The sequence below is a fragment of the Talpa occidentalis genome, unplaced genomic scaffold (assembly GCF_014898055.3).
Source record: "Talpa occidentalis isolate TD23 unplaced genomic scaffold, MPIMG_talOcc4v2.1 talOcc4.6, whole genome shotgun sequence".
Taxonomy (NCBI): Eukaryota; Metazoa; Chordata; class Mammalia; order Eulipotyphla; family Talpidae; genus Talpa; species Talpa occidentalis.
This window is the reverse complement of record NW_023604972.1, coordinates 51,827,488-51,852,259: the sequence shown is the minus strand read 5'-3', so window position 1 is coordinate 51,852,259 and position 24,772 is coordinate 51,827,488. Positions and strand designations below refer to the sequence as shown.

At 33.6% G+C, this 24,772-nt stretch overlaps 1 protein-coding gene across 14 annotated transcripts in view; it reads left to right on the top strand.

Annotated features, from left to right (window-relative positions):
* The window catches only part of WDFY3 (WD repeat and FYVE domain containing 3), a 263,597-nt gene that overhangs the window by 117,278 nt on the left and 121,547 nt on the right, over positions 1-24,772 (top strand). For 13 of the 14 annotated variants that reach the window (XM_054687824.1, XM_054687825.1, XM_054687826.1 and 10 more), the window contains 6 exons: positions 3,804-3,970; positions 8,190-8,657; positions 10,998-11,099; positions 13,477-13,670; positions 18,987-19,444; positions 20,904-20,987. In XM_054687824.1, coding sequence (XP_054543799.1) covers positions 3,804-3,970; positions 8,190-8,657; positions 10,998-11,099; positions 13,477-13,670; positions 18,987-19,444; positions 20,904-20,987 — 1,473 coding nt within the window. The remainder of the gene's footprint in view (positions 1-3,803; positions 3,971-8,189; positions 8,658-10,997; positions 11,100-13,476; positions 13,671-18,986; positions 19,445-20,903; positions 20,988-24,772) is intronic. The other variant, XM_054687833.1, reaches the window with a different exon arrangement.

The following is a 24,772-nucleotide window of genomic DNA, read 5'->3' as shown; positions in this document are numbered from 1 at the left end:
AATTCCCACCCCACCTTGTTTTGATCCTAGTCCCTCTTCCCCCTCCCCCACATAGTGGGTCTCTGGTTTATAGTTGCTTGTTGATTTTGAGTTTTACTTTATTATAATTGGGTTTTTTCCTGGTCCCTTATTTAGCTTTTCTAAACTCCTGCTATGAGTGAGACCATCTGGTATTTTTCTTTTTCTTTCTGGCTTATTTCACTGAGCATGATCCCATCCAGCTCCATCTATGTTGCTGCAAATTGCATGAGTTTATCTTTTTTGATTGCTGAGTAATATTCCATTGTGTATATGTACCACATCTTCTTGATCCAGTCATCTATTTTTGGGCATTTGGGTTGTTTCCACAGTTTGCTATTGTAAATAGTGCTGCTATAAACATGAGGGTGCAGGTGCCCTTTTGAATTAATGTTTCTGTGTCCTTTGGGTAAATACCTAGGAGTGGAATTGCTGGATCATATGGAAGCTCCATTTTAGCAGGTTGAGGAACATCCACACAGCTTTTGATCGTGGTTGGACCAGTTTGCACTTCCACCAGTAGTGCAGGAGAGTTCCTTTTTCTGCACATCATCGCCAACATTTGTTGTTGCTAGTTTTTTTAATATGTGCCATTCTTACTGGTATAAGATGGTATCTCATTGTAGTTTTGATTTGCATTTCCCTGATTGCAAGTGATGCTGAGCATTTTTTCATATGCCTGTTGGCCATTTTCATTTCCTCTTTGTAGAAGTTTCTTTTTGGCTATTCTGTCCATTTTTTTTTAATAATAAATTTTATTTTTATATTCCCCCATACAATTGCAAATGCCCCATTCTGACCCCAATCCCTCCCCTCCCAGCCCCACCCCCCAAAAAGTGTCTCTGGTTCATAGTTTTTTGTTGATTTTGATTTTCACTTTCTTATAGTTATTCATTTTCCTGGTCCCTTATTTAAGTTTTCTAGATTCCTGCTATGAGTGAGACCATCCGGTATTTTTCTTTTTCTTTTTGGCTTATTTCGCTGAGCATGATCCCTTCCAGCGCCATCCATGTTGCTGCAAATTGCATGTGTTTATCTTTTTGAATGCTGAGTAATATTCCATGGTGTATATGTACCACATCTTCTTGATCCAGTCATCTATTTTTGGGCATTTGGGCTGTTTCCAAAGCTTAGCTATTGTAAATAGTGCTGCTATAAACATAGGGGTGCAGGTGTTCTTTGGAATTGATGTTTCTGTGTCCTTTGGGTAAATACCTAGGAGTGGAATTGCTGGATCATATTCTGTCCATTTTTTAACTGGGTTATTTACTTTGTTTTGGTTGAGTCTCGTCAGCTCTTTGTGGACTTTTGTGATCAGTCCTTTATCATTAGTGTTGTGTGCAAAATTTTTCTCCCAATCAGTGGGTTGTCTCTCTGTTTTGGTTACTATCTCTTGCTGCACAGAAGCTCTTTAATTTGATGTAGTCCCAGCTGTTGATCTTTGCCTTCGCTATCACTGCTTTGGGTGATGAGTCTTTAAAGATATTACTGAGATGCATGTCATGTAGTGTTTCGCCTATATTTCCTTCTATATATTTTAAGGTTTCAAGTCTATGTCTAGTCCTTTAATCCATTTCGAGTTGGTTTTTGTGCACAGTGTGCATACTCCCCACTTTGTTCTCACCCCCTCCCTCCCTCTGTGGAAACCTCAGATCTATGGCCATCTTTCAAAGATTAGTTTTTATTTTTTTATTTTTTTTTTAGAGTTATTTATTTATTTGTTTGTTTGTTTATTTGTTTATTTATACAAGCACTGGGTACAGTCAGAAGCGCAGGAGGGTGAGAGAATTCACCAGAGCCATAGTGGGGAGCAGAGCAGGCAGAAGGACCGAAGTACACTGCTGAGGGGAGCAGCGGGCGCTGCAAGAGAGGTCTGCGCGCCATGCGGGACCCTCCTCTGGTGGCCGGGGAGCAGCCGGGGATCGAACCGGCGCCGCAGAGGCTGCGGGCAGCTTTGCAACCCAGCGCTCAACCGCTGCGCCACAGGGGAGGCCCAAGGATTAGTTTTTAATGTTTGACTTTATCTGACCCTTGTTTGGTTTCTTTATATTCCACATGTAAGTGACCCCATCCAGTATTTGTCTTTCTCCTTCTGGTTTGTTTTGCTTGGCAACATCCTAAAGTACAAATTTTTCTTACTTAATATACTTAAGGTCTTATACTTGAGACTGTACAAATGTATGTATCAATCAGATTTGTTGACTTGAAATCTTTCATTTGCCCACTTGTAGTTTTCAAATGTTTTGTGCACATACTAAGGAAATGGCAGGTTACGTGTTTTATTAAGCAGATGCTCATGTCTCACTAGTCTTTTCCCGGACCGTGATTTTTCAATCACTTTATCTATTATAAACCAGCACTATTTTATAAATTTTCTATTTTTAGCACCAGTTTAACCTACTTGCCATTCCTTACTTAATGCTGAGCAATGCCAAGAATATAATTTGATATGTATCCTACCTCATCATTGAGGACATATGAAACTTTATGAATAACTACTCCACATTGCTAAGGATTATTTAAATTGGCACAATTCTTTGAAAACACAGGTTGGCAAAATATCAATAGCCTCTAAAATGTCACTTTTCTTTGAAATAATAATTTCACTTGCGGTTATTAATTCTGAAGATGTAATCCTGAATATAGACAAAATTTCATGTATATTTATGCTCTTGTATCTGGTTTCCACTCGCTGTCCTTCTTTCCTCTTCCCAAATCTGTGGTTTGCTCTCTGGGGTCATTACCATCATCCCTATGGAGAGCTTATGTTAACATGGAAAAGAAGGTATATAATGGTAAATGGGGGAAAAAAACTTACAAACTTCTGTATATGGTTTGAAAATAACTATTATTAGAACTTTTCACTTTTTAAAAAAGTTGAAAATAATATCAGAATGTTAATAGCACCTTTAAAGTAGTTAGGCTAAGCATACTTTTTCTTTCTTTTACTTTTATGCATCTTCCAAGCTTATTTTAAGTAGAATATTAAGTTTTTTAAGGGGGGATCTCCAATAAGTTGTACTCTTAAAGAAATATATTTTGTATTTAATATTTTGTTCTCAATAAAGCTGCATTTAAAAGATAATTCCATAATGATTCCAATCTCCCTGGTAATTTTTTTTTTATTTTTTTTAAAGATTTATTTATTTTTGCATACAAGAGCTGGGGTACAGGCCAGAGGTGTGGGGGGTGAGAGGAGTCACCAGAGACAGAGTGGGGAGCAGAGCAGGCAGACTGACTGAAATACACTGCTGAGGGGAGCAGCAGGCAAATCAGCAGAGGTCTGCTGCACCATGTGGGTTGCTCCCTGGCTGGCTGGGGATTAAACTTGTGCTGCAGAGGCTGTGGATTGCTTCATAGTGCGGTGCTTAATCCCTTGAGCCACCAGGGAGGCCCAGGAATTTATGTTTAGAAATTAACAGAGAAAATGTCTTAGGAAAGAAATGGTTAATAAGGTTTTTTAATTTAAAAAGTAAACTTTGTAACCTTAATGCTTTTGGGAACTTGAGATTTAATCTCATTATTTTATTTTACAGAATATTTGTGTCAAAGTGATTTACCTATCAGGTTTTCTAACTACTGGTATAATTTTCTTTCAAATAAACCATAATGTTTTACAATAAAATGAGTAGATTTTTAAAAAGGTCCTGTGTTTTTATATAGGAAAAAAAAAATAAACATAGTAGAGTACTTTATACATTTGATTACATTTAAAACTGAAATTTTCTGTATTAAATTTGAGAATGCAAAAAAGAAGATTATTTGTTAAATCATATTTTTTTTAGATTGGAACAAGCAAAAGAGGCAGAATCCAAAGATGCCTTGAAAGATCTGGTTAATCTGATAACTTCCCTAACAACATATGGTGTCAATGAACTAAAACCAGCTGGAATTACCACAGGAGCACCCTTTCTACTGCCGGGATTTGCAGTACCTCAACCTGCAGGCAAAGGTGAGTCCTTTCTTTTCCATTCTGAGTCACTTAGAGAAAGAATGAATTAATCTGATTTTGATTGCTCTTTATGTTACTAGTACAAAGGCAATATACTTTTTCATCCAAATTTGTGTTTTTCGTGGAGTAATTTCTTAAGCGATAGTCTTTAGCAGATCAAAAATTTGAAAATGCTATACAGATATCATAAAATAAAACAACAAAATTCTTTAATGTTTCATTTTAACATTTAAGGAAATTAATAATACAAACATGCTTCTTTAGAGTTTGGCACCTCCTAAAATTCTGCTTTATATATATGGAACTTGTTCACACTCTAGCTCCATGTTTAATCTCTATATAAGATAAATATGGAAAGGTGAAAATGTTATAGGTGAAAGGTGAAAATGCTTATATTTTATATAAAACTAAACAAATTGAGGTACAAAGATATTCCATTATTTTTTGTGCTCAAAGAATACATATCATAGTCTAGATTTCCTGACTCAATCTAGTGATTTTTACTGATTATTTAATTGTGTATTTAACATTTCATACATAACAGTGCAAGCTAGTTGTACTGCTTATTTAATTTTTTTAAAATACATAATAAATATTCTGAAAGAATCTGAGCATGTTGTACTCCAGTAGTTTTTTTTCCACAGTTGTCACTTGGTAAATATTCAATACAGTTATGATAGCTGCATACAAAATTTTAAAAATATCAACGTGTCTTTTTTTATATTATAATACATTATGTATTTTATGACAAGTCAACAGTTTATGAATTTTTAAGTCAATGAGAGTAAATGGATTTACTAGAAAATCCTAAACTTAATTTGTTGGAGAATATTATTTTGTCAATATAATATTAGTTTGGAGTCATTGAATTTCCTGAGATGAGATGTATACTCAGTGTACAGATTGTACCTAACTTTTTTAACCAGTCTCAGTGAGTAAAAATCTAGGCATATCTTATTGAGCAGCTCATTTTATTTAAGAAAGAAATAAGAGTATCACAAAAATTCTAAGACTAATTTAATATAGCAGTGTAATTTTAGAGTTTATTGTTTCATTTGAGCAATCTAATCTTGACATTGGCATAATAGCTGGTTATATAATAGTATAATTTTGTAATGATAGAGTTAATGCAGCAAAATCAACTTGCTCTGTTTGCAAGATGTCGTTGCATCTATAACAGAAATAATATGTATCTTACCTGGCATCTTCTGAGGTTGTGAGAATTCAATGACATAATGTCTATAAAAGCAAAGTGAACTATAAACGATGTTGTCCTAAGAGTAAGAATTCAGCTCATCATGAGTGACCTAACATTTTTAAATACTAATTTCTTCTTCAGAAAAATTGGTATAATATTCTATAAAATGAATGGCTCAAACTAGATTATTTGACTTTTCTTTATAGCTCAGGATTCTCTTATTTCCCATGTCCTACTTGGTAGGGTTTTTATATGAGCTAAAGGAGATAGCTCTATTCTACATTAAAGGGATGTGGGTTATAGCCTCTTTTTTTTGTCTACAGTGTTGAGGTATGATTTGTATACATTAAAATATCCATCTTAAATGTTGAATTTGATTTTTTTTGTATTTATTGTTGTATGATCACCATAATCATAATATGGAATGTCCCCATATCCTGAAAGTGGTTTTCTTCTCCTTTGCATTATGTTCCCTCTTCCCCATCCACCTTGCCCTGACCCCACAGATCTCTTTGGTTATGCCCTTTCTCAAATGTCATAAACTAAAATCATACAGTATGTAGTTTGTGCATTTAGCATCTTTCATTTTTGAGAGTCATCTCTGTTATTATATATATCAGAAGTTTGGGTGCTTTTTGCTAGGTAGTATTTCATTGTCTGGATAACCTGCAATTTGTTTTTCCATTCATCAGTTGATAGCATTTATTGAATTGTCGTAAATAAAACTATGAACATTCATATAAAATAAGTCTGTGCATGAATATATGTTTTTATTTCTTTGGAGTGAATACTACCAGGCTGTAAAATCATTGGGCCATATGGTAAATATATGTTTTACTTTATGAGAAACTACCAAACTTTTTTTAAGCGACTGTCTCATTTTGCATTCACATCAATAATGTATGAAAGTTTGCTTTACATTCTCATCAGTACCTGATGTTAGTCTTTTTATTTTTGATATTCTAGTGACTGAAATAGTGTATACTTGTGTTTTTTAACTTGCTTATTTCCAAATGACTAATGATTTTTTGCATCTTTTCATGTGGCTATTTGCTATCTCTGTTTCTACTCTGATTCAGATCTCTGTGCCCAGTGTTGATAGGATTGTTTGTTTTATAGTAGTTTTAAAAATTCTGTAGATATTCTGCATAAGTCTTTAATAAGATATATTTCTATTTTGTAAGTATGATGCCCTAGTCTTCACTTGTGTTTTCTTAATAGCATCTGTTAAAGAACAGAAGTTTTTAATTTTGATGATATCCAGTTTATCTTTTAACATGTTTTTATCTTGGGGGTGGTTTGCCTCCTACTGAAAAATCTTTATTTAATCCAAATTCCCTAAAATCTTCTCTTATATTTATTCTAGAAATTTCATATTTTAACTCTTGCATTAAGTTATATAATGTATTTTAAGTTAATTTGTGTATATGATAGAAAGTATGGTTTGGTGGTTTTGTTTTTGTTCCACCAATATGGATATCCAAATGTGCCAGGATCCTCTGTTGACCCATGTATCTGGGACTTGCTCAGTTTTATTCCATTGGTCTATGTCTATCCTTCAAAAAAAACCTACAGAGCCTTATTTACTATTGCTTTAAGGTGATATCTGAAAATCAATCATTTATGTTACCCAGTTTTTCCCCTTCACTTTCAAAATTATTTTGGCTAGTCTTGAGTCCATTGAGTTTCTGTATAAATTTAATAATGACCGTGTCAGTTGTTGAAAATTTTAAAAAGCCTGCTGTTTAGCAGTACCTTGAATCAATAGATGAATTTGGGGAAGAATTGACATTTTAACTTCATTGAGTCCTCTAATCTACAAATATATAGGTTTCCACTTGTTTGAGTCCTACTGTTTTCTCTCAGCACTGTTTTATATTATACATTATACAGAACTTTGCATTTTTTTGTTAAAATTATTCTTAAATATTCTTTGATACTGTTGTGAAGAAAATTATTTTCTTAATTTCATTGTGAACTGTTCATTGCTAGTTTATAAAAGTGCAATTGATTTTTTGAAAGGATACTTTTTTTTAACCATGTCCTTGTTAAATTCGATGATTAGTTTTTGTGTAGGGTGTTTTCTGCTTTTTTGTGTGGTAGATATCGTATTAATCTATTTTCAGATCAGTGATGATGTCCTATTGTACAGAAATAGAGATGAGGAAAGCCAGTTGTGATGTGGCAATGAGAGAATGGGAGACAGTGATATTCCTTTAAATTATAACTCTTGCTTTGGGCTATTTATATGTCAGGGCTGTGTGTATCTTTATTTGGCATTATTTTAGCTTAATTTTTGACATTACTTTAGCTTAATTTTTGTCAAATATTTGCTCAGGATACTTTGGGGGGGATTATTTTCTTTAATTTTGCTGATTCCCCTTTCATCATCTGAAAATTCCAGTACTAATTGGTGTTTTTGTAAAATTAGACATTTAAAAATATAGCGGGTATCTCACCATAAATTTCTTTAATAAATGTGTATGTAAAGAATTGTACTTTTAGCATAAAATGAAATAATTTTCCAAATCAAAATTTATGAATGCTGTAGCACTGTAATTGTGAAGGGAAAACTGGAACTCAAGAGATTTTTTTCCTCTTCTTTTCTCCTGTTACCATTCTTGCTGCTCTCAGGCTGTTTTTCAGCCTGAAAGTGTTTTTCAGATTGAGAGGTAACTGTTCGTATAGTAAAGGTCTGTCTACAGATGATAAAGAGACACACACACTTATATTTCCAAACTCTGTAGCTTTGATATATACAGCATGCTTTAATCGTCCAAAATCCTAATATTCAGGATATATGGTTCTTGAATCACAATATCCATAATGATGTATTAGAAATTTAATCAGCCTTGTTATTTTTAATTAATTGGGTGAAGAAAAATTGGACCTTTTGGGTCCTATTTGTTGCTTGTAAATAGTTAATAAATGTTATAATTAATGTTTGGTTTAAATAGACTAGTTTGCCATGATTAAAATATCACATAGCACCTACTTTTGTTTTCTTGTTTTCTATTTTAGGTCACAGTGTGAGAAACATCCAGGCCTTTGCAGTTCTTCAAAATGCATTTTTAAAAGCAAAAACCAGCTTCCTTGCCCAAATTATCCTTGATGCCATTACAAATATTTACATGGCTGACAATGCCAATTATTTCATCCTAGAATCACAGCACACACTGTCACAGTTCGCAGAAAAGATTTCTAAACTCCCAGAAGTACAAAACAAATACTTTGAGATGCTGGAGTTTGTTGTTTTTAGCTTAAATTATATCCCTTGTAAAGAACTTATTAGTGTTAGCATCCTCTTAAAATCTAGCTCGTCTTACCACTGTAGCATTATTGCAATGAAAACACTTCTAAAGTTTACACGACATGACTGCATATTTAAAGATGTATTCAGGGAGGTGGGTCTTCTGGAGGTCATGGTAAATCTTTTGCACAAATATGCTGCCCTCTTGAAGGATCCAACGCAGGCACTAAATGAACAAGGTAAAGCATTTTTCCATAACTTTTTATTTGATACAGGGGTTTGGGCAGGCAGTTTTGTTCATGTTTTTCCTTTTGCTTTGTTATAAATGTAAATGACTTATTAATGTACATTATTGTAACATCTTTCTGAATATTTACCAGCGATAACGTGCTCATGAAAACTCTATTGGAAAACTGGAGAAGGGCAGCAATCCCATTGCCCACCTTTGACTATGCAGGTGCCTCTTTTCATCAACTCTCTCTCTGCAGGGCAGCAGCCTTCCTGCCTGCCTGTGACCTGTCAAGGCCGCTTGCCTGCAACCATGCAGGCCTCTCTTACCAAACCTGTCATTCTGGGGCAGCTCTTCCTGCCCGCATGTGTCTATGCAAGTGTCTTGTCCCTTCCCTAATAAACCTGCCCTTTAAATATAGCAAAAACAAAAACAAAACAGAAAATTGGGGATGGGAAATCTATAAATGTGTCATTTTGGTGGAAGAGAATTGAGGTAAAAACTGAGAAAAAGCTATACATCGCCATGTTCAGTCAAGGGGTCAGAGTATGGGGTTCATGTCCTAATGGTAACCTCTTTTGCAGAAGAGGACACTTATTAAGAGGGGTTGAGTCTGATGGACATGGAGAGACAGGTCTCTAGAGGAGGTTGATCTCAGCCAGTCCTGCCTGAAGATAGGCACCGCTGCTTCTGGGAAAACTGTTCCCAGGTAGAAACTAGTCCCTTGGCTGTGTCTGTTGACTTCTCTGGCAATAAGCTCAATGAATCTGACCCAGAAATGTCTCTGCCAGGGTTTTTAGGGCTGCCTAGTGCCCCAGACTCAGAAGTCAGGAATCCAGGCCACAGTTCCTCTTGTATTTTGACATAAGCAAAATTGGAGTTAACCCAGGACTTGACCCGGATTACAGGACTGGTTAGTGAGGAATACGCAACAAGAACTAAGCTCTCCTTACAAGCTATTGCTTTCCCCATAGCTTTAGAGTTTTACTACATGAAGTGGAACCTCATAATTTTATCATTTTCTCCTCAAACTCACACTCTCCTCTCTGTGGCATCTCCCCAGAGACTAGAGTTGCTTTCTCATTTAGTTCTGAGAAAATGTAGCAATTTTGGTTGACTTCTCCCTTTCCTGTACCTGAAGGAAATCTAGGTACTTAACTCATGGATCTAGTTGTCATATTTGATCTACTTTTAGTAATTTGGGTAGTTTCTAGTTTGGGATGATTATGAACAATGCTTCCATGAAAAAAATTTGTAAATATCTTTTTGTAGAATACACACACATTTCCAGTAGGTATATGTATCTGGCATTGGAATGGCCATTTCATTAGCCATGCATGTGTTCAATTTTAGTAGATGGAAACTGTGGTAGTCAGAATGACAACTCTCCCAGAATGTCCATGTCCTGATTCCTAATCTCTAGAAGCTGTGAGTTTATTAGGTTGCGTGGCAAAAGAGAATTAAGACTGCTAATCATTTGACCCTTAAATAGGGAAACTGTGGATTGTCCAGGTCGCCAAATATAACCGCAGGGTCCTGGGGAGGGAAAGTGGGGAGGAGGAGGAGCAGAAGCAGACACATGCTACTATAGTAAAGGCTGAGCAGACATGATGTCTCTGCCTCAGAAGATGAAAGAGGATGGAATGAGCAAAGAATGTAGGCACCTTCTAGAAGTTGGAAAATGCCAGGAAATGGGTTTGCCCCTCTCGAGAAGGAATATAATCCTGCCAACATCTGATGAGACCTCCAGAAATGTAGGAGAATAAATGTTAATTCTTTCAAAAATAAAATAACTTCTGGACACAATCAGGATGTAGCTGCCTCAAAATGTTTTTAATTATGAAGAACAAATAATCTCTTCAGTGATATTATGTATATCACATATATTGTTAAATTTGATGTTTGTGTCCTTTCTGATGAATCTGATACAGTGGTATTTGGCACTTTTAATATTAATCATGGTGAATAAATTAATACAAGTTAAATATATCACATTATTCATGGACTTGTCTTTATTCTTTTGAGACATTAAAATCTAGCGTTCTCCTGTTGATCTCCTTGACTAACAAAACCCCTGTGAGAAGTATACATGTAACTTTGATTGGCATTTTCTTTTTTAATATGTTAGATAATTGCAACTTTTAACCACACCAAAATAAAATCTGTAAACCCAATCTTGAACTTACTTTCTGTAGCTATTAGGCATGTGTATCACTTTTGAAGGTTAAATTATTTTAGTTGTGTGGGGGTGAAAGTGAATATTAAAGAAATACTATTAAAATTACTAAAACCCTACCAAGAAAACATAAGTTTATAAGTAGTGATTTGAACCTTTTATTCTTTTTTCTAGGGGACTCAAAAAATAATAGTTCTATTGAAGACCAAAAACACCTGGCTTTGTTGGTTATGGAGACCTTGACAGTGCTTCTTCAAGGATCCAACACAAATGCAGGTAATTTGAAAAGCAATTCATGAAAGCTTTTGGAACATATTAACTCTGCTTTTCTCCTTTCTAGTGGTTCTGCTTTTAACATCTCCCTGTGTAATACTTTTGACTTTTATCAGTATATCAATGACAAAATATACAATATTCTTGCATTTTGTTGCTTTTTATAATGTCTTATGTCTGAAATGTTGTTTTTCTGTTCCTTTATTTATATTATGCAGATTCTTAGTTGAATACCTTTGCTTATTTGAATATTTTCCAAAATATTTGTTTCATATGGCAGTTTTCATTAAATCTTTTGCTTTATCTTTGGTTTCAACTTCTTTTTAATCCTTTTCTACCTGTCATTAACAGACAGTCCAACTGTATTTACAAATTATCACTCTTGTTTTTAAAAATGATTACTTGGAATTTTAGCCAACATCAAAAACCTCTCAGTCAACAAGGTCAATACAACTAGAGAGGAGTAAGTGATGAGGTGAGTTTAGATGAGTGGACTGGGCTTAGTTGTTTTGGAGCTTTTCAGGCCATGGTGTGGTGAGGAATTCGAATTGTGTTTTCAGATATTATGGAAAGTCATGAGTGCATAAGCTAATACACACACAATGCATGTCTATCGGCCTGAATGCAGTGAAATTTAATATTCTACATATTTAATATGCAATTTGTATCTCATGTAGCATACTATGCATTAGATACATAAATATGAGATAATATTTGCTCCAAAGAAAATACAATCTGATTGAGGAAGATGCAAATACATGCATATATGAATAATAATTTGAATACAATTTTTGGAAAATGCCAAGACAGAATTGAATGAATTTAGTATATAATCAAACAATAATTATGACAATTTAATTATTATAGTTTGTTATGTTTTAAATGGGTTCAATGTTAATGGTTGTCTATGAATAATATGTAATCTTATTTCCACTGAGTAGATTTAGTTGGCTGAGATAGTCAAAAAAGTGATGAGGCTAACAAACAATATATGTAGAAAATTAACTTTTGATGATATGACCTAGAGTTGTACAGGGATGGGGTAAACAATTCTACTAATGTAGGAAAGTGTTACCAAAAGTCACTTAATAGTTCTTTCATAGCACCAGACATTTTCACAAAGTTCTTTTCTCACCAACTATCTTTCCAAGGTAAGAAGGATGTTGGCTAGCTTTTTGAGCAGTTTGCTCATAGAGTTCTCAAAAAATATTAACCATTATGATTAGGGATGGGCACTAACTAGGTGCCAAAAAGTAAATGAACATGACCTTCCATGTGATAAACTCAAGTTTCACAGAAGTTCGCAAGTTCATGACTTAACCCTCACTGTAAGTTCCTATAGTTCTTATAAAGTTAGCAAATAGAAAGTCATTAAATAGAGAAGACAGTGGTTGTTTCAGCAAGACACACTTGCATTTTTTCAATCAGCAAACATTTATTAAAACAAACAAGGAGATCCAAGTTTAATGGGAGATCAAACATATAAACAAGTAATAGTAAGATTGTGTGATATAGGTTATTATTATAATAGTGATATATGCACAGTACTACATGCATAAGAGGTGAAATAGTTTCTTTGTAAGAAATACTAATTAGTGATTTAAGTCACTTGATCCATGGTTTTTTATACTAGAAGATGACATTTGATGTGGGAGTAGTTTGACTCGTTGGCAGGAGCACAGGCTATACAGCTAGATTAGGGTGGCATAAATAATGCTCTGCTGCTTGCTGACTCTCTGACCTTGGCCACAACACAACTTCTGTTTGTCTCATTTCCTCACCTGTACAGTAGGGGATGAAGATTAAATAAATCAATCCACATAGTGCCTTTGCAGCAGTACAATGACTGCTGTTTTTTATTATACAGTTTATCCTTTTTTGTTCATGCACTTGATCTAACTAAAAAGTTTGATTCTTTGTAATTTTTCCCAGCAAAGAATAATTTGTTATTTTCCCCTTTTTGCTACTGTTCCATAAATCTTGTTCAGTTTAAATCTCATTTATTGTGGGTATTGTTTGTTTGAAAGCCTTTTACTTACATTGAATTCAATTATATTTAGGTTAAAGTGTTTAGATAAAAATATTGGGTCTCTTTGGTGTCTGTCTATTTCTAAATGTTCTAGATTTAGAGATTTTGGACATTTGGGGAAATCATGGCATTAATCTTGCATAAAGGAAATCTAGAGATAATTTGCATATACTTTTGCTGACATCCCACAGATCAATTTTGTGTTGTAATTTAAAAGGTACATTGGCCTAGTAAGTTTTATTTGCATTCTTTTGAGTAATCTTCCTATAAAAAATAAAATTTTAATTCATCTGATTGGTCTCAGAACATCTTATGTTAACCCTGAGTGTTCTTTGTCCTTCCTCCTTTTAGGAATTTTCCGGGAATTTGGAGGTGCAAGATGTGCACATAATATAGTGAAGTACCCTCAATGCCGGCAGCATGCCCTGATGATTATTCAGCAACTGGTGCTCTCTCCAAATGGGGATGATGACATGGGCACTCTCTTGGGATTAATGCATTCAGCCCCACCAACAGAATTGCAATTGAAGACTGACATTTTACGGGTAATTTTGATAAATGTGTTTTTACTCTTTTACTACTAAAATCTGATTATTTTCAAGTGGCTTATAGGTGAGTTAGAGATAGGGAAATTAACCAAACTCTACCAAAGAAACACTATTTTGTATACATCAAGAACTTGGAAAAACTCCAGTCATTCAATGTTTTTTCAGTATATACTAACATACAGCTGATAAATTGTTGCAGTGGTTATCTTGGCTTATTGTATTATCCCTTAAATTAAAAAGTACATTAGTAAATTGTATCTTCATAACTAGTAAATACTACTAATAAACATTTTCTGTTCAATTGAAATCACTTACAGTGATATGCATGTGTGAAATAAAATATTCCATAAGGCATTATACATGAATATAGTTTGTATGAAAGTTATAAGTATTCTAGTAAATATCAGACAATATACTAGAAGTTTTGCATATGCTTTTATCATTTAGTCCTTAGCAGTTCTATAAAGTATGTAATGCCTGTTTTACAATTGAGAAGACTTTGTTTAGGTATATTTATAAAACCTTACAAGTAGTAAAAATAACCCCAGATTTCAAAACCCATTTTCTTTCCATCACATCATTATGCGATACAAAGATTCTCACACACACATACACATTCTCTTATATTACTATATTCACTAGTATTTTTATCTAAGAAATTTTTAGACTCAAACTACTATGTCTCACTTTTTATTTATTTATAAGTAAATTTAGAAATGCAAATAAGATTTAATGCATAAGTAAAGAATATGGCTAGCTGAGCATAGCAAGATAAGTCTCCTGTTATATGATTTTGGAAAAAATTGTTGAATTTTGTGCTGTCATGTGAATCTTAAAATAAGTCTTATTTTGTTTATATAGAGCCATTAACATTAAATAATATATAAAACAAATTTTCCAAGTGCCATAAAACAGGATAATTACAACAATAGCTAGCATTTGTTGACTGTTTGCTATTTGTCAGTTGCTAGTCTATGAATTTATATGCATCTATTCATTTAACCCCCATGATAAAAATAGATACTGTTAGTATACCTGTCTTATAGATTACAAACTGAAACTATGACTGGTTAAATACCTTCCCCAAAAGTATATGTCTAAGTAGAGAAGGCAAAATGTAAGCCTATGTGGTCGCACTACAATGTAGTACTATGGACAAAATAATGGTTTCAGTGAAAAGGAGACATAGTCCTTTCATGCCTAGAAACCTTGCATTTATATCTCAGTAAAGTGAGCCACGTCCATTTTTTCCTTCTTTTGATGTTTCATGGTTTTGATATATGTATTTTCCATTATAAGAAACTAGAGCTCCTTGGAGAAATTGTGGATTCTAAACAAAACTAAAACATTCTGTGTATTCCAAAAGTAAGGAAGTGATCAAAGAAAATAAAGAATAAACATAAATAGGAGTGGAGGAAAAGCTCTTATTTATGACTTTGAGTCAAGTAATAAGGAAAATGAGTATTTGCAAGGAACCATAATACAAATTGATTCACCAAAGCATTGACTGCTGAAGATAGTGGATGAGAGTTTGAGGAATAGGATTTTTATATAGTCTCGAAGTATACTTTGAAAACATTTTAATTTTTAATTAAAAAATAATTTTTAACTTATAGTCGACTCTGCCTTAACCAAATGTTCAAAGGTCACTTTACCAGTAGTGGATTGCTCAGCAGCCTGTGTGTGCCTTCTGGTGGGAAGCCCAGAGAAGAGTTCAGTGGCACTTTTGTGGGCTTCCTGCTGAGAGACTTTCTGGGAAATAATTGGGCTGTTATCTTCAAAAATAAAGTTTAATATTCCCTCCAAAACTATTTCAAAGTAAAAAGACTAAAGTGATGGCTGAATATAGTGTCTGATCTTGGGTTTTCTTTTTCTATTAAGGATATTATTTGGACACTTGGTAAAAAGACAATTAGATCTGTAAATAATATTTTTCTGATTTTGATCATTATATTGTGGGTAATGATAAAGGGTAGGTAAGAATTCCTTTTCAGGAAAAACACTCAACCCTATAGGGGTAAAGGGAAGTAGGAAGAGAGAAGAAAATAGAGATGTCAGGTAAAATGTTAGTATTTTAACATTTGGTTGAATGATACCCTGAAATTCTTCAAACTGCTATTGCCGTTTTTCTCCAAGTCTAGAATTATGTCAAAATAATAGCAGCAGAAGAAAAGTCAGTGTCTTTAACCTGACCTCTGAGACCCTCGGGATGGCATACTCTTTTGTTGCCCTCACCTCATAACCTGCCATAGACATAACCGAAATTATAACTTAATTTTTCCTGAATCGTCTGGGTTGGTTTTTTTGTTTGTTTGTTTGTTTGTTTTAAGATTTATTTATTTATTTATACAAGCACTGGGTACAGTCAGAAGTGTGGGAGGGCAAGAGAATTCACCAGAGTCAGAGCGGAGAGCAGAGCAGGCAGACTGATGAAGTACACTGCTGAGGGGAGCAGTGGGTGGCAAAAGAGGTTTGCGCCCCATGCGCCATGTGGGACCCTCGCCCGGTGGCCGGGGATCGAACCGGCGCTGCAGAGGCTGCGGACAGCCTTGCAACCCAGCGCTCAACCTCTGCGTCAACGGGGAGACCCGAATCTTCTGTTTTTTAACTTTTGCTCTCTTCAATTAATTTCTCATCCATGATCAAATGTTTGCATGTTTTTCTACAGCAGTGTATTTCATCCCATTTCAATTTGAGTGTAATGACAATTTTGAATGTTTTATTTTAAAAGCAAGATTTATCTGACCACAGATTATCTACATGAGTGTCAATATTGAGGAACATTTATATATTTGACGGAATTGCTAGAAAAAACAATTGCCTTCAAGAGATGTTTATGGTTGCCAACTTAATGTACATTTTTTTCCTTTCATGGTGTTTTCAGTTGGATTTGGAAAATGTTGATGGATAGAGCCACCAGTAGGTAATTGGTTGGACTGTAATTTTAAGACTGTTGTTGTGGTGAGTGGTAATAACTAACATCTTCCAACTGGAGGAGGGAGAAGGTGAAGTGTCCTGATATGTTGGGTTTACTGATTTCCATGGTGTAAATACTTCCACTGTGACCTCCTTCAGGCAAGTAGTATATTAGTGAATGTGAGGAAATTATAATAACACACTCCATTATTTAGTATTTCAAGAGCACAGATAAAAATAGCAAAATATATAAAATAAGTCATAAGTTTTGAGTACTTGTTTTTTAAAATAGTTTGCTTGTAATTTTACAGAACATTATTTTTAGCTGTGTTTGTGTTTTAAGAATGGGCATATAAAATTATGAAAATATAGTAGTTGGCTCTCAAAAGCTGGTATAAACGGAAAGAAACCTTGGGATATCAACTACATTTTACATTTTTTTACTACATTCAGAACTGCTTCTTTGTGCCTCCATTGAATTGACACAATCATATAACTCTGTAATTTTATTTGTATTTATTTGTGCACAAAACCAAAATTCAATGAAAGAGATAGTATTTTATCATTCTGATGCCTTAAAAAAAAGTTGTGCTAAGCAGAGTTTTCAGCAGATACTGTGATTATACTGTGTTAATGTCAGGGTGACAACACGTTGCCAAGTTTGATGTAGTAAGAGGTAGACTTTTCCAGAAGTACTTATAAAGTATTGGACTATGATTACCAAATGTTGGTTTTTCTAATCTGTGTCATTGTAACCAACAATATGATTTTGTACATACTACTTTAATTCTGAACTCAATCTTCTTAGGCTATGAATTTGTCCTGTTTTACTACAATGACTTTTTGAAGATGGTGGTGTTATGTTTATATGCCAAGCATTTTGCTAATCATTTTACATGTATTTCCTGTGAAATTCTTTGTTATTGTTGTCTTCACTTTACAAAACAGGATGCTCTCGCACATAAAGCTTAAGTAACTGACTATAGTTAAATGTCTTATAATATTTGGAGTCAGAATTTCAAACCAAGTATTCTGACTCTAACCCTTGTATTTAACTTCTATGTTAGGTTATAAGATTAAAAATAAAACAATGTTAACGAAGTCCTATGTTCTTATGAGTCGATATTGCAAGTATAAATATAGTTTATTAAATTTGACAAGATAATGGAAATAGATTTGTACAATGAAATCTTTATATTTTCTAAAGCAATATATTTCAGAAGAGTGATTACATATCAATCTTTAGCCTTTCCCTACTTCTTCCTATATCATTAGAAATGTGTGAGATTTTTTTAATGAAATGACCTTTGAAATATTTTAATAAAATTGCCAATCATCTCATAAAGATTTGAAATTGTCTCTTAAATAATTTTAGATACCCATTGTTTTCCTTGTTGAAACAAATGGAAAAGAAGCCTGTCTGTCTAAAAACAGATTTCACATGCTGTTAAAGTTCATTTAAGTACACAACTAGTAGAAGCAGACTGAAGGATTTAAATTCTACGTTTGCTGTGCAAATTTTTGATCAGTTATTGAACCCTTAGGGGTCCTCATCAGTAAAGTTGGAATAATAGTTCCTAACATAGGATTATTGAGAGGATTAAATAAACAAATGGCATAAAAGCATTTAAATAAGTGACTAGTACCCACAATATGTTAGATAATTTTGGGATGTGTTATTTTTAATAGTAAATAACATACATAGTATAGATCATTTATATAATATAAATAATAAAGTTAAAATATGACCATTCAGAAGATAACTGTTACAAAAGATCATTTTACTTGTTTGACCTTCAAGTTTTATTTTTTTGTGCTTACAGCTATTCTGAAGAATATGCTTTTAGCCCTCGGACACCAATTTACTTTGCAAGCAAGACTATCTAATAAATCCTCTGAAATAGGATTCAAAGCATAAGGATATGTTTACATATTAGGAATTGAAATTTCTCAGATCTTGACTACCCTTACCATCTCTCTGGTCCCTTCTAGAATATTTCAGTTTGTGTATATACACACAGTCGCAAGTTTGCTTAATTTTGTAAAATTATACTCAAATATGTATTTTACTTATTTAATAAAATCACTTTGTAAAAAATCACTTTTTTTTTTGTATCATTACCTATCAAAGACGTAGGAAAAGCTTTTCAGCCAGATTTGGGTATCGTTTGGATAGCCTCCTATTAATATATGGAATGTGTGATAGTGTTTTCCTAAAATGATCTGCTTTTAATATGGCACTTTTTAATTAGAAAAATACTTGATATATTTCATTAGACTGCTTCTTGGGTAAATGGCATAGTCATTCGTATCACATGTTCATAGAATGGTGTTCTCCTTTGGCATTCATGTATTTTTTTTTAAATTATATTTGTTTTTGGTTTCTGCCCCCTGCAGGCTCTGTTATCAGTCCTTCGAGAAAGCCACCGTTCAAGAACAGTCTTTAGGAAAGTTGGAGGATTTGTGTACATTACATCCTTGCTTGTTGCTATGGAAAGATCTTTGAGCTCACCCCCGAAGAATGGCTGGGAAAAAGTGAACCAGAATCAAGTGTTTGAACTTCTCCATACTGTTTTCTGCACGTTGACTGCAGCAATGCGCTATGAGCCAGCCAACTCACATTTCTTCAAAACAGAGATTCAGTATGAGAAGTTGGCAGATGCTGTTCGATTTCTTGGCTGCTTCTCAGACCTACGAAAAATAAGCCCCATGAATGTCTTCCCCTCAAACACACAGCCATTTCAGAGGCTCTTGGAGGAAGATGTGATTTCAGTGGACTCCGTGTCACCCACTTTACGGCACTGCAGTAAACTCTTTATTTATCTCTACAAAGTAGCCACAGATTCTTTTGACAGGTATGACTGTGCCTTGGGCTCAAGGGTATATACTAGATAAAACTTCGACATTAGGCTTGAGTGATAAGTTTACCTGAAAGAATATGAGAACAAATGAATCATCTCTCCTATTCACTTGGCTACCACATTATTTGTGATATTATTAATACCCTAATGTTAAGTTTTTCAACATGGTCATCTGTGTATTATTTGTAAATCCTAGGTTAGTTAGCCCGCAGTGCACTTAATGGGACAGTTTCTCTGAAGTTTACTTCAAGTGTGGTATTTACTATTTGTTTCTTTTTCTCTTCCAACATCATTAAGTATATCAAACTTACTGATATTAGTTACCAGTAGGAGAACATAGTTACTATGATTGTATGTATTTCTAGACAGATGATAAATTCTCAGTATTGCTAACCCACAGAAAATGATATAGCTACCTATGAGACAGTGATACTTCAAGAATGCATTAGATTCATCTGCATATTCATTTATTAAATAAACACTGAAAAATAACCTACTGTGTGCCATGGCAGTGTGCTATGCATTGAGGTTTCAGCTCAGCACAAGACTGCCTTGATCCTGGCCGTACTTCAACTTAAATATGGACACATAAATGATCAATTACAACAAATCTTGACATAACCTCTGATGAGGGAAATTCAGGCTTCTGAGGGAGTTGTAGGAGTGCTGCTTTACCTAATCACTTACTTGCAGTGTTTAAACTGTTCTCAGTTAAATTCTCTAATTTTGAAGTTACCTTACAAGTGGTCATGCTGCTAATTTGTCAAGAACATTTTCACTTTAAGTAGTTACCAAGGTTTTATTTTGTAAAGCAAATTGAATTGTATTGACATTATCTTCCAAAGCCCCCTCCGCGCCCCCCCCCATTAAGGCAGTGATCTACTGGCTAGAGTTTGATAAGTTTTACAATATTTACTGTGAAATATCTATCTTGAAATATCCACTGAAATATCTCTTACTTCTTAACCCTATTTCTTAGTTCTTAATATTTAGACAAGAAAATTTAGGTAATACAAGAATAATTTTCATTTTTTCCATTTTAAGGATAAAAAGGCATATACTTTGTTAACTTGTGGAAAGCATGGGATGGTGTCATGTTCTAGGAATAAGCTGTTTACTTTCAGATTTGTGTATTTGGATGCAACCTTTCCCTTGTTTTCTACTTAGCCTAGTTAGTATATTTCATTTTTAGTTTACTTGGTCAAATACAGGACTTTTCAGCATTCTGTTTAACAAACGTGTTAAATGTTAATGTTAGTGAAGAAGCATCTGCCTCAAGCATGCTGTGTTTCCCTCAGTGCATGTGGTGTAGTCTTGTTCCTTGTTCCTGCTGAGTATGGAGAACGTTCCTTATTAAACTTTTACTGGTATTTCTTGTGAAACTAACCAACTGCCAGCCTGGTGTTCTCTTCTAACCTCTCTAAACCACCCTGTCTTGTTTTGTCGTCTGTAGTCGCGCAGAACAGGCCCCTCCCTGCCTGACAAGCGAGTCCTCTCTCCCCTCTCCTTGGGGCACACCAGCCTTGTCCAGGAAAAGGTACTGATCTTAACAAAAGAAGTGAATCTTGATCTGTGTGGGTGTTTTTCTTCTGTGCCTGATTATATGTTTATTTGCTAATTGTGCTTTGTATTTCAAATATTTTGACATTCTGTTTGATTTTTAAGTTTAAAATTTTCAACTGAGGATGGTTATGAAAAAAAATATGTCGACGATATGAAGGACATGTAGAATTTTGTCACCCAGTTCTGCTGTTTAGATTAAAATATACCCTTTGCTGCTAGACCAGTCATATCTTTCATTAAAAGTAGTTAAAAATGAAGGCTTAATGCCTGCTGAGTAGAGTATGTTCCTGTTGTACTTTAAATAAGCTCAGGGGTCATTCTTTGGTTTTCACTATTACCCCAAGAGGATGACCCTCACCACACAGATGTTTCTCAATCAGGTTCAACCAGTTGAAACGTGATGTTAGTATGGAAATTTGTGACAGCTAACTTTGAAAAAGTGAATGAAAAATCGTACTCCAGCTCTTGCTTTCATTGGTTTAATGTAAATCTCTTTCTAAATTGATCCACTTTACCTTGTACATAAAGCTTATGGATGTAAAGGACCAGCAGTTGACTGACAAGAGTGCAGTTAAGATCCATTTAAGATCCCAGTTGCAAGCTGCACTTAAAATAATCATTCTGTACAATTACCACCAACTATTCTACCTTCCCTTGTTTTCCTCATAACCAAGTAGAAGACCTTAAGTCTTGTATTAATATTCTTACATGTGGCTCATTAAAAATCCTGAGGTTCTGCTGTGTTGTTTGATTTTATTTCTGTTTTTTACTTTTTGAAATTTGAGTATAGCTGGAGTTTTGCATCAAAATTGGTCACAGATTCTGTATTTCAACAGTATTTACTAGGTGCATAGAAAGACATTTTCCTTTTTCACTTAAATTTACCATGGGTCTTAACAGCAATTTTTCTTCTGGTAAATCCTGGCACACTTCAAAATAACCTTAAATGAATTTAGTATTGTTCAATATATTTGTATTTTAAAGCTACTTTTGGTGGTTTTTTTTCTTCCCAAGAACTGTTCTTAATTCAAGGAGAGAAGCTTTAAATTCAATTTTAGCTGACCTATTGTAGTTCTCTGTTTCTATAATGAAGAGGTAAAAGTGTTCTTTGTGTTTGAAGATTCATATGTGCTTATGCTACAGAATTAGAAAAATGGATGTCAATTTTAAAAAGTAGTAGTTTTGATTATTAGAAAATCACGTTTATGATTCTAGCATAAATAGTAAAAATTTAAAAATTGTTGTTTGAAAATATTTAGTCCTTTTAAAATATTAATCAAAACTTTAAAATACTTTTTATAGAAATCTACAGATTAAAGGAATATAATTTTCAAAAATCCGTCAGAATTTACTTTTTATTTAAACGGTAATTTCACAAAGTGTGAAACAGTATTTTATTCCTTATCATAATTAATTGTGTAAAGTTTAATTAAAAAATATTTTGTCATTTCAAGCACAACTACATGTAAAAATTATATGTCTTTGACCTACAAGGAAGCTGCCACTGAATCAACAACTTCTTGTTGGATGACTCTTAGCCAAGAGAATTAGAGAATTCTAATCAGGCAAATAAATAGGTTGACATTTGAATATATCCAGTATATTTGAAGCTCCTGACATTAATAAAATCATTGCTTACACTTTCAAGTTGCAATTCTGGTCAGTTTACGTATTATTTTTCTCAATGGTAAGAATCATGAACTAATAAAGAAAGCAATGTTTTTCTTTCTCAAATGCAATGTAATAACTTTGAAATTAAAATATCTCCTGAACATCTCAACATATTTCATCAACTCATGGCATCTTTTTTTTGTGACAGAATAAGTTTGTTTTTGTTGGCAAAAAGAGAAACCAACATAGTATTGAGTTTTCATGACTTGCAAAGTTTTCGGATACTAAGAAAGTTTTGAGCTTGTGTTAATTGTCTAGTAAGTACAGTCCTGGAGATTCCCTAATTATTTTTAAGAATGTGGAGGGAAGAGGAATTAGGAAACCTTATATTCGGAAACTAAAACTCATACTTTTTTCATTATTATTCATTATTCAGAAGAAATAATGGAACAAAATTATAGCAGAACAATATCCAATCAGAGTTTGAAGAAGTGAAAACAAAATACAGAATAATAATCAAGAGTCTCCAGAATATATCTACAATGGAGAAAAGGTGGTGAACACTAGTTATCATTCAAACGTGATTTCCATGTCTCAGTGCCTATACACGCTTGATGATGATTAAGGCAAAGAAAATTCAGATTTCAAATATTTAAGTATATATTCCCAAAAGAGGTAGATGAGCCTTAAATATATGGGAGAATTTTGATGGAAAATGTTAAATAGCAGTTTATAAATTTTAAAAAGTCATTGCAGCATATAAATTAACTAAATTTTAAACTCCTACTTTATTCTTCAATTCTTGCTTGGGAGTAAGCATACCATAATATCTGATTTTTAATAAAACAAAGTGACAATATCTGTGATAATTAGCTAAGTGATTTGGAATTGTGATACAATCTTTGTTAAAATAAGCCTAATTTTAGTTAATACCATGTTTTAGATTTTTGTAATTTTTGTAATACTTTTCTAATTTGAGAAGCATGTATGCAATTCCTATATTAGAATATTATTATAAGATGTTTCTTAAAGTTTACTACTATATTACCTACATTTCAGTAGAGTTCAATTGCTAAAATAGGTAATTAGAATCTATGGTTTTCTCAAATTTGAGTTATTTTTGTGTGTAATGAGAACACTTTTTATGACATTTCTTAATTCCATAATTGAAAATTCCTGTTACACTGTAGAGGAAATATGAATCTTTATTTCTACATGGATCAAAATATTTTAAAGACTAAGGGAACAACATTGGAGTGGAATACCTATTGGTAAAAGCATTTAGAAATCTTTCTTAGTTAAATTTCAAAGTTAAATCATTCTGAACAAAAACTGCAAAAAATGGAGTGAAAACATGAGTGGGTGGAGGATCTGCTGACTTTTAAATAAACTAGGAGAGCCCATGTGATGGATTTTTATAAGCAAAGCTGAACACTTTCCTAGAATCTCTGTTAAAAGGAGAATGGCAGGGTTTTTTTTTTTTTAAAAAACATGGCCATGCCAATTCTTTGCTACTAAATCACTGACTTAAAGCATCTGTTTTCCAAGCTGCTTTTGTGCCAGAGAGCTGAAACTGCACTGTTCTTGGTGACAGAACTCAGCACTAGACAAATATGCTGAGACTGATTCATTGGAACAAAGCGCTCCCATAGGTTGAAGCCATAAGCATCTGTTTCCTATTGCCAAGATACAAAATGTGCAAGATTCATGAATTGTGGAATAGTATGAAATAGAAAGTGGAGATCATTGATGAGAAGAAATATTGTAAATTCAGGACATGAATAGACTTTATAATTCAGAGAAGTTTGCTACCTAAAATATGCCCTCTATATTTTCAAAAATTTTGATATTTTCAATAGTACGAATGATAATGCAAAAGGGGAATGTAGTTCTAGATAAACTAAAGAAAATCTCCCTTGATCCTTCAATGTATTTATTTTCATATAGCTGAGATTCTGAGCTATCCCTGGCTCAGTTGATTCAGTTTTAAAGTAGGCAACTTTGCTCTTGTTACCTCTTGATTTTGTTACCCCTGTTTTAAGGGAAAGTTAAAAACAAGTAGGCAATTTCAGAAAATAATCTCATTAACGGATTTAATTTGATTTGCACTCTCACCACACATTATCAGAACTATCACTAACACTGTGA